A 9875-nucleotide genomic window follows, 5' to 3' on the forward strand; every position below is an offset into this window, starting at 1 on the left:
GACAGACGAATCTGGGTTTGGCAGATGCCAGAACACTACGACCTGCCCGAACGCATAGTGCCAACTGTGAAGTTTGGTGGAGGAGAAATAATGGCCTAGGGCTATTTTTCATGGTTCGGGCTAGGCCTTTTAGTTCCAGTGAAGGGAAACCTTAACGCCACAGCATACAATGACATTCCACACAGCATACAATGACACAGCATACAATGACAATGACATTGTGGAAACAGTTTGGGGAAGACCCTTTCCTGTTTCGGTTCTGACAATGCCAATGTGCCCTTACACAAAGCGAGGTCCATACAGAAATGATTTTGGTCATGTAATGTATACTACCTGTCAAAACTTTTAGAACACTCCCATTTTTCCAGTTTTTACTGAAATTTCAGCAGTTCAAGTCCAGTGAATAACCTGAAATGGTACAAAGCTAAGCGGTAAACTGCCAGAGGTTAAAAAAAAAAAACTTTAAGTTCCCAAAAACTGTAAAATGATGTAAATTTCAAAGTACTTAAAAAAGGCCCTTTTCATGGAACAAGTCATGGGTCAGCACCTGCAGCTTTTCTGCAGCAATGGACGTAAATTAAGCCTTGAAAGTTGATGCAAACAATTCCTACAGGTGTCCCAACTTTTGTCGACTACTTACAAACTCTCTGTATAAAAACAGTGTTGGAACAGACTGTGTTGCTACACCCTCTGAAGCATTATTTGGTCAACATTGCACTGCAGGAAGTAGTATACAGTCATCCCCTGCTATATCGCGGTTCACCTATCGCGCCCTGGTTCATCGCGGGTTTTCCCTTGGAACCTAACTAATATTTTATGCGGATTCCCCCGGTATATCGCGGCAATAATATATAAAATATAAATTATAATGCGTGGTGCTCTACCAGTCACACAATGCACGAGACAAAGTTTCGCTTGTGAACTTCGAATATTTTCTCCGTTTTTTTCTCCAAGCCCCACGATGCCGCCCAAACGCCCTGCACCTTCTCAGGCTTCTGGCAAGGAACCGAAGCGCCAGAGGAAGGTCCTGACGCTCCAGGAGAAGGTTAAGGTGCTCGATATGCTTCGGGAAGGAAAAAGGTTTGTCACCGTTGGACGAGCACTGCTCGTACCCAGCAACTCAAAACCGACCAGACCAGACGAGTCGATCTCCGGCACCTCAAACCCAATCACTGCCAAACTGACCAGACCAGACGAGTCGATCTCCGGCACCTCACACCCAATCACTGCCAAACCGACCAGACCAGACTAGTCGATCTCAGGCACCTCAAACCCAATCACTGCCAAACTGATCAGACCAGACGAGTCGATCTCCGACACCTCACACCCAATCACTGCCAAACCGACCAGACCAGACTAGTCGATCTCAGGCACCTCAAACCCAATCACTGCCAAACTGACCAGACCAGACGAGTCGATCTCCGGCACCTCGAACCTGATCACTGCCAAACCGACCAGACCAGACGAGTCAATTTTTTGGGGAGGCATCCATTCATCACGGATTTTCACTTAGCGCAAGGGGGTTTGGAACGTAACCCACGCGATAAACGGGGGATTACTGTATTATTATCATAATGGCAAGATAAAGACAATTAACAAAGGAAGACAGACAGACCATTATAACCCTTGAAAGTATAGGTCTTTCCTTGAGAGAAATTGCAAAGGAAGCCAAGATGTCAGTGAGTGCAGTTTCCTGCACCATCAAAAGGCACTTGGAAACTCGAGGAATCTGACAGGAAGAGGTCTGGCAGACCCAAAGCCACAACACAATCAGAAGACAACTTTCTGAGAGTCAACTGCTTGCATGATAGGTGGCTCACAGGACAGCAGCTTCAACCACAGCTTAACACTGATCGAAGTAAGGAAGTCTCAGTTTCAACTGTGAAGAGAAGACTTCAAGCTGCAGGTGTAACAGGTCGAGCGGCAGTAAGAAATCCATTGCTAAGATGGCAAAATAAGAAAAAGAGGCTTGTTTGGGCCATGAAGCACCGCCAGTGGACTCCTGAAAACTGGAATAAGGTCTTATGGACTGATGAATCAAAATTTGAAATCTTTGGTTCATCACGTCGAGTTTTTGTACGCTGTCGACCGAGAGTTGTACCACGCCGCAGGTCGACTGCGGACACGAACCGCTTAAGCGGCTCGTTCCGTGCTGCAGGGATAACCGAGCGGAGTTATCGTCGACCTCGACGGTTCAGATTACTTATCGGGTGTTTCAACCCACTACCAATCCCTTATGTGATGCAAGATGGAAATTTCAACCAGAGGAAAGGACGCAACGAAACGGGAAACAATTTCACACAAGGAAGCACTTTTATTTCACATGCACGTAAGCAGGCAAATAGGAACAAAAGCAACCATAACAGTCAAAACAATAACAATACGCAGAGTTAAAACCAAATAACGCAATGTACAAGCACTTATACGGTTTTACATAAATGACTGGTGCCACACACACATTTACACCAAAAGCAAAGGAAATACAAGCCACCCTAACAGGCAAGGAGGCTGACAGGTCCGTTGACCAAATGAACGTTAGACCTGGGTGATCGGCCAGGTCCACAAGACCGAAGGGGTCTTAACCACGCCCTCGTGGCGCGATGGCGGGCTAGCAGCAATGTCCGCGTAACGTGCCTGACTCCGTGCCCCTGGTATGGTCGGTGAGCTCCTTTGGCGTGCGTGGTGCAGGCACGTGTTGGTCGGCACCACGGTTGGGTTGGGGAATGGACGGGGTTACCGGCGCTATCTCAACGCGGATGGGGGGGAATTGTTGATGCTCGGGGTCGGGAGAGGGGAATGGCAGACGCTCCGTCCCGCTAGCGGGGTCTCGGGACCGTACCGACTCCGGCGAACTCTTGCCCTGAGTCCTGTTCTGCATCCCTGCTCCACTCCGCGACTCGTCCCTCGACCTCCACTCCGAGCTCCGTCCCCTTCGCCGTCCGATCCCCGCAAGCACACGACTCAGATTCCACGACTTCTGACGAGCGCCACTTTCTGCACCCTTTTCTGCACCCCCTTCTAGACACATTTCTGGACACGTTTCTTCACACACGCGAGCTGCGTTGTTCTCGCGTCTTTATAGCCCGGGGGAGGAGCTTGTATGCAGATTCGCGGATCAAAACGCGCTTGGAGGCGGGGCCACGCCACCCGACGTCCAGCCATTGGTCAGGCGAAAAGGGGCGTGAGCCTCTCCTGATCCGAATTCCTCTCCTAAAAGGAACGCATTGATAGCAGGTTCGGAGGCGGGGCCATGCCACCCGATGCTCAGTCATGGGATGGAAGAAAAGGGGCGTGAAGCCTTCCTGATCCGTTTCTCCTCTCCCGAAAGGATCCATGTGCACTCGTGGCTTGACGCGTTCGACAAGAATCACCGAACGGGCCCTGGACAGCACGACGTTTGGTGTTGACAGGTGGTGTGGTTGTTGGGGGATTATTGGTCCAAAATAACGATACAGAAAGAAAAATGGCTAACTCAAAGGGTCGCAGCCCGGATGAATCACACATATTCCCTCTAAACAACAGGTGTGGACTAACTACACATGAACTTATCGATATATCTAACCTGAGGACCTTTCTGGTGTATTGCAAATTTCCACAGCCGTAACAATATATATATATATATATATATATATATATATATATATATATATATATATATATATATATATATATATATATATATATATATATATATATATATTGTTGCAGTTCTCGGAACCGCATGCATACAACAGATAGGTGTCCCAAGACAGTTATTCCATTATTATACATGTAGATAGTCCCCTTCCTTTTGTCTAGCAGGATAACAATGGAGTGTGTTGCGATGATCTCATAGCTGGGTTTGCTTAAATCATTTTCTTCTTCATTTCGTCCCTACTCTTCTTTTCGTATGATTATTCCCAAGGTAAATCAGCCACATGCACCTTCGCTGTGAGGTGGGCCCTCGTTGAGGCCAGCATGTGCAGCACTGCTGTGAGGAAACTGCAGTGCAGAGCCCTCGTTCCCAAGCAAGCCCTAAACCCAACGTGTGCGGCGAGTCATACAGTGCACTTGGCAGTCCAGGATTATCGACTCGAGCTTCCGATGATCTGGGGAAGATTGCCGGTTGCATTAAAAGGGCTCGTTCCTTTTCAACCTCAATATATGACACATATTGATGTTCGCCCCGCGGACACGCTAGAAGAGTTGTGCGAATGCGAGCGCTGGTGACGTGGGTAATGGCCGAACCGCGCGCACTGTATGGAATGTGCTCCAAGGCAGACACGTACACTGCTTACGAAGCATGCATGGATTTATCCATAACGATGTACCTTCGGCCCTTGCTGGCAGCAGCGGGTTCTTCACGGATGGTGAATGTCTTCTCGTCTCTACGGCCAGCGAAGTTGCGATCGAGCCGGGGAATGTACAGTGTGGGCCACATTGGCGCGGAGCGAGCACGTTGATCAGCGCTGGTCGAATGCCCGAGCGGACATGCGGGACCCTCTGCCGGTCGCCAGGGCACGGCAGGGGTTTTTGCGGGACGATTCGCGTGCCAATTTCGGTGTGGGCGATTCGTGTCATGTCGTGGGGTCGGAGCAAAATATGTTTGCTGTCTGGGATGACCTTTCCGGAAACAAAGTGAGGCGGTTTCCGGCCAAAGGGAGCGGGCCACGTGAGGGGTCGGGGCCAATCGGAGCGCCCGATTCAGGTGATGACGTTTTCCTTTGGGGTGGACCCTCCCCCCAAGTCCTATAAAGGTGGATGCTGCAAGTCCTATAAAGGTCGGAACAGTCAGTCAGTCAGTCAGTCAGTCAGTGTGTGTCTCTCTGTCTCTGTCTCTGTCTCTGTCTCTGTCTCTGTCTCTGTCTCTGTCTCTGTCTCTGTCTCTGTCTCTGTCTCTGTCTCTGTCTCTGTCTCTGTCTCTGTCTCTGTCTCTGTCTCTCTCTCTCTCTCTCTCTCTCTCTCTCTCTCTCTCTCTCTCTCTCTCGTCCCTCAGCACGACCCGCCTCCTGCTGTCTGGACTCTACCTCATCTCCGCCCACGACATCAACCCCACCCGCCTACCTGGTCCCGCCTACCACTCCGTCCACGCACCCTGGACTCCGCCCCTTCTCCACTCAAGCCCCTCCTTCCCGAACACGGTCTCCACACGGTCTGCTGAAGCCAGAGACGATGCGCCAGCTGTCGGGTGCCGCAGTATGGAGCATCCCCCCCCCCCCCGAAACGTATTGGTGGCGCGTCGTGCTATCAAGCACAAAGGCACCAAGATCATAGCCTCAACTCATTTCCCTTCCTGGTTCAAAACTCTCTTCATCGGGTTTTCTGTGTCTGTGTGTGTGCGTCCTGGCACCTGTCTGCTTAAGTAAGTCTGCAGAAGATCATTATCATTATTATTGTTTTTATTTTCGCATTAAATCTACTCTATGTCCGCTTTTGTAAGTTGCCTGTTTATTTGCTGCACCACACCTCTCTCCTCAATCTCTGCACAACACACCCCAATAAATCTTTATCGTACCACATACCTTTCCTCGCCCAATAAATCGTTATTATTAGAAATGTTCCCTGCTCGTTTTTGTTTTTTCTTCCATTGATCCAGCATGGTCCGAATCCCAGCTTAAGCCTCTGTCACACCTTGACGATTTAGCCAGCGTATGCCGACGTATGAAAAATTTGTCTAAAACGCTGGCACACGTCGAATACATTATGGGTAAGTTTTGTATACGTTAAGAGCACGCTGAAGCACGCTGAAGCATGCTGGCATACATCGTAGTACGCAGAGCTCGTCGACAAATTTTAACATGCTCAAAATTTTTCGATGTATGCCAGCGTATGACTCACACGTTCCGCATACGCTGGCCATAAGTTGTAGGCACATTACGCGATCGTTGACACACATCGATACACGTTACTTTCCTCGCCCAATAAATTGTTATTAGAAATGTTCCCTGCTCGTTTTTGTCTTTTCTTTGTAAGTTTCTCATAAGTCGAAACACGTCGAGGTAATGTTTAGCGTACCCGAAACTTATTTCTAACCTATGAGTAACGTGTTGTAGGCACGTTACGCTATCGTTGACACACGTCACTTGTAAGTTACTCATAAGTCAAAACACGTCGAGGTAATGTTTAGCATACCCGAAACTTATTTCTAACCTATGAGTAACGTGCTTTGAACCTTTGAGTAATGTGCTTTGAACCTATGATTAACGTATCTCCAACGCATATTGACGTATGTAGACGCATTTGATGTCTTCCGGACGACCACAGATCTTGGATGTATGCATAACGTATTAGTAACGTACACAGAACGTTTCGATAACATATAGATAGCTTATACCAACGAATGCTTAGCATGTTGTTGGCGTTCACAACCTATGCCCAACGATAGTCTAACATATGCACTAGAAATCGAAGTGTCAACATCACCGTCATGCCGAATAAAAATAAATAAATAAATAAAAAACCATGGAGTCTGGAACACTGACGGGTTCCTCCTGTGTGAACCCCATTTTTATATACCAATTCCCCTAAACGCTGCCAATACACCATAATACGGTAGCTGTAAGCTAGAAACACGTTCAGTAAGTTCTGTGGTCGTCCGGAAGACGTCAAATATGTCTACATACGTCAATATGCGTTGGAGATACGTTACTCATAGGTTCAAAGCACGTTACTCATAGATTCAAAGCACGTTACTCAAATGTTAGAAATAAGTTTCGGGTACGCTAAACATTACCTCGACGTGTTTCGATTTATGAGTAACTTACAAGTAACGTGTGTCGACGTGTGTCAACGATCGCATAATGTGCCTACAACTTATGGCCAGCATATGCGGAACGTGTGAATCATACACTGGCATACGTCGAAAAATTTTGAGCATGCTTAAAATTTGTCGACGTGCTCGGTGTACTACGACCTCTGCCAGCGTGCTTCAGCATGCTCTTCACGTATACAAAACTTACCCATAACGTATTCGACGTGTGCCAGCGTATTCGGCAAATTTTTCATACGTCAGCATACGCTGGCTAAAACGTCAAGGTGTGACAGGGCCTTGACACTTCGATGTCTTGTGCGGTTATGATTTGAATCGTCGAGTGGCAGCCTTTTAATAGGCTACACCACGTGATCGTCGGCGATACGCTGCCGCGCTATGCATACGTTAGACTATCGTTGGGCATAGGTTGTGAACGCCAACAACACGCGAAGCATTCGTTGGTATACGTTATCTATATGTTATCGAAATGTTCTGTGTACCTTACTAATACGTTATGCATACGTCAAACTCATTATGAATACGCCAAAAACTTTTTAAAAACATCAATAGTTCTGCGTACGCTAGCATTTTACATACATTTCGATACATTGCCATACGCTGGCTAAAACATAAAGGTGTGACAGTGGCTTTAGCCGGGACTTTATTCCCCACGATCCGTTCCTTTTAGCCGGTACGTCCTTGACAGTGTCGCTCAGCTGCATCCGATCCGGTAAAGTGATCCGGTCCGGTGGAGCGATCCGGTACGGACAAGGCGTACCGAGGCCGTGTACCCCGGTAATTAAATAGGTAACCCGATTAACCCATAGACGGGAGGACCCTATGTCACACGGTTGAGTTATTGGCGTCCACGGTCGGTTAAGCGACCCGCCGCGTCACGGAATTATCCGTGTGCAACGGCCTACAATTCCGGGGCGTCTGGTGGGAACCGAGATAGCTTCCCCCACCTAGTGGTCTTCTCACCCGACCCCCAACAATATAGATATATGGCTGCCAAATGACGTGACCAATAATGTCATTATCATTAAAACATTCTACATGAGTAGTCACAACTATGGTATCAATCCGCCAAGCAGTTCCAGAGAAAATGGAATAACATCATGCATTCATGTACGTACGTGACCGATCACGTAACCCTGCTTTTTCCATCGCAAGCGCGGGCTAATTAGTCGACACCCGCCAACCATTGATGATTCTTTTAATTGAGAACTGCTGGAAGGAAATTAATTAATTAGGGCAATCACTTTGGCTAATTGCCTGAGTTGGACACGCGAAACGAGAGAACCATCACAACAATCAATCGGGTGGCACACCATCTAAATTTGGACTAAAGCTGGCTTCTCTGGGATTAATTCCTGACGTGCAGTTTCTGCCTTTTATCACTTGCAGTTGTGGGTTAGGGCCATACACATGAAAAATATAAACGATGGAAAGAAAAGTTAAAGTGACATGTTACAGCAACAAAAATAACAGAAACACAAAAGGAAAAGGACAGCAAAAATACCTTTTGGAGTACACGATTGCATTCTAATAGGTCTCTGTCAAGATGCTCCAGTTTGATGACAGCTACATAACCAGACTTGTGATCATCGTTGGGCTGGCAATAAGCCAGTGGGTGGAACTGCACGGGCACAAAGCAGAAATATGAAATGAATTTTTTTAGCAAAAGCAATGCAAGAAGGCATAGTGGATGCAATGTGTATCAGCCACAAAGAGGAAGGAGTAAATATAAAATTGAATGGAGACATACTGGCATATAAAAGTGAAAATTGTACATGTGCACATTCCAGCAACCAGGAGAGAAAGAAAGAAAACAGACTGAAGAGGAGAAGGATGAGCAAGATAAGTGCAGTACTCAAATATTACAAAATAAATAAATGGCAAAAAAGGAGAGGAATTGACAAAAATCTCCTTCAAAAGGTACCAATTTAGTAAATTCAATCACACTCTTCCCTCCAGGGCTTCAAGTACATGTTTACGTCTTCCCTCGAGGCTTGAGACATATCACATGCTTTTGATACAGTGGCACCCCACCATGCTCTCCAAACTATCGACCTCAGGCATCCAAGGCCAACTCCACACAAGGCATCATGACTTGCTCTAATCTCACATATAATCACGTGGTTCTCAACGGAATCCTCTCATCTCTCCCTGTCAAGGCTGGAGTGCCCCAAGACAGTGTTCTGGGACTAGTCCTATTGCTGATCTCCAACAACGATTTCTACGACACTGGAAAATACTCTACCGTGACATCCCTCATCCTTCAGATAGGCAGGCAGCCTCATCCCTGTCTTAAGACCTCAATATAGTATCACAACCTGATAAAACACTTCAAATGTCTTTCAAACCCAATCAATATATACACACACACACACACACACACACACACACACACACACACACACACACACACACACACACACACACACACACACACACACACACACACACACACACACACACACACACACACACACACACACGAATATAAGACCCGCCCCATCGCTGATGGAAATACCAATCTTTGCTGTGATGGCAAATTAATAGGGCAAAAAGAAAAAGGATTCTAAGTGCAGGGATAACCAGTGTCGCAAGTTGGCGTTTGCAGTTCGTGTACCCATGTACCCCCAAAAAAAAATTAGAAAAAAAAAATTGCTCAGAAACCTTCCCAGGAATTCCCTGAATATGGTTTGATTTATTGAAATCCGTTAATCCGTTCTCAAGTTATAACACAACAGACAAACAGCCAGACAGGCCAATATATTGTTGTGGTTACCAAATTCGCAAACCACCATTCAGGTCCCTTAGGTGAGGTATCTCGGTAAGTGCATGTGTAGTTAGGCCCAAACCCGTTGTCTAGTGGGAATACATGTCATTTATGCGAGCTGCGACTCTTCAGGATAGCCGTTTTTCTTTTACTATCTTTATTTTGGACCAACCGCCATGATTACCACCACAACCACAACATCAACCACCAACCACAACGCCGCTTCACCACAACCGCCACGACCTTCACGTCACACCTCGCAACCGTAGCATCGCCACCGTTCTTGCCCCGCTGTGGGTACCGGTGTTGGACTCGTGCAGGGCGCACGTTGAACAGCGTGTACAAAATCACGGATTTTGT

General features: G+C 47.1%; 2 protein-coding genes across 6 annotated transcripts in view; one reads left to right on the forward strand and one right to left on the reverse strand.

Annotated features, from left to right (window-relative positions):
• Positions 1 to 9875, forward strand: part of LOC147018229 (E3 ubiquitin-protein ligase RNF25-like) — a 237842-nt gene that overhangs the window by 187326 nt on the left and 40641 nt on the right. The window lies entirely within an intron of this gene.
• LOC147018231 (uncharacterized) overlaps positions 1 to 9875 on the reverse strand; it is a 91227-nt gene that overhangs the window by 22536 nt on the left and 58816 nt on the right. For all 5 annotated transcript variants that reach the window (XM_085897721.1, XM_085897726.1, XM_085897722.1 and 2 more), the window contains one exon: positions 8253 to 8369. In XM_085897721.1, coding sequence (XP_085753847.1) covers positions 8253 to 8369 — 117 coding nt within the window. The remainder of the gene's footprint in view (positions 1 to 8252; positions 8370 to 9875) is intronic.

This window comes from Eptatretus burgeri, chromosome 10 (assembly GCF_056783735.1).
Source record: "Eptatretus burgeri isolate ZD-2024b chromosome 10, Ebu_testis_v1, whole genome shotgun sequence".
NCBI classification, from domain to species: domain Eukaryota; kingdom Metazoa; phylum Chordata; class Myxini; order Myxiniformes; family Myxinidae; genus Eptatretus; species Eptatretus burgeri.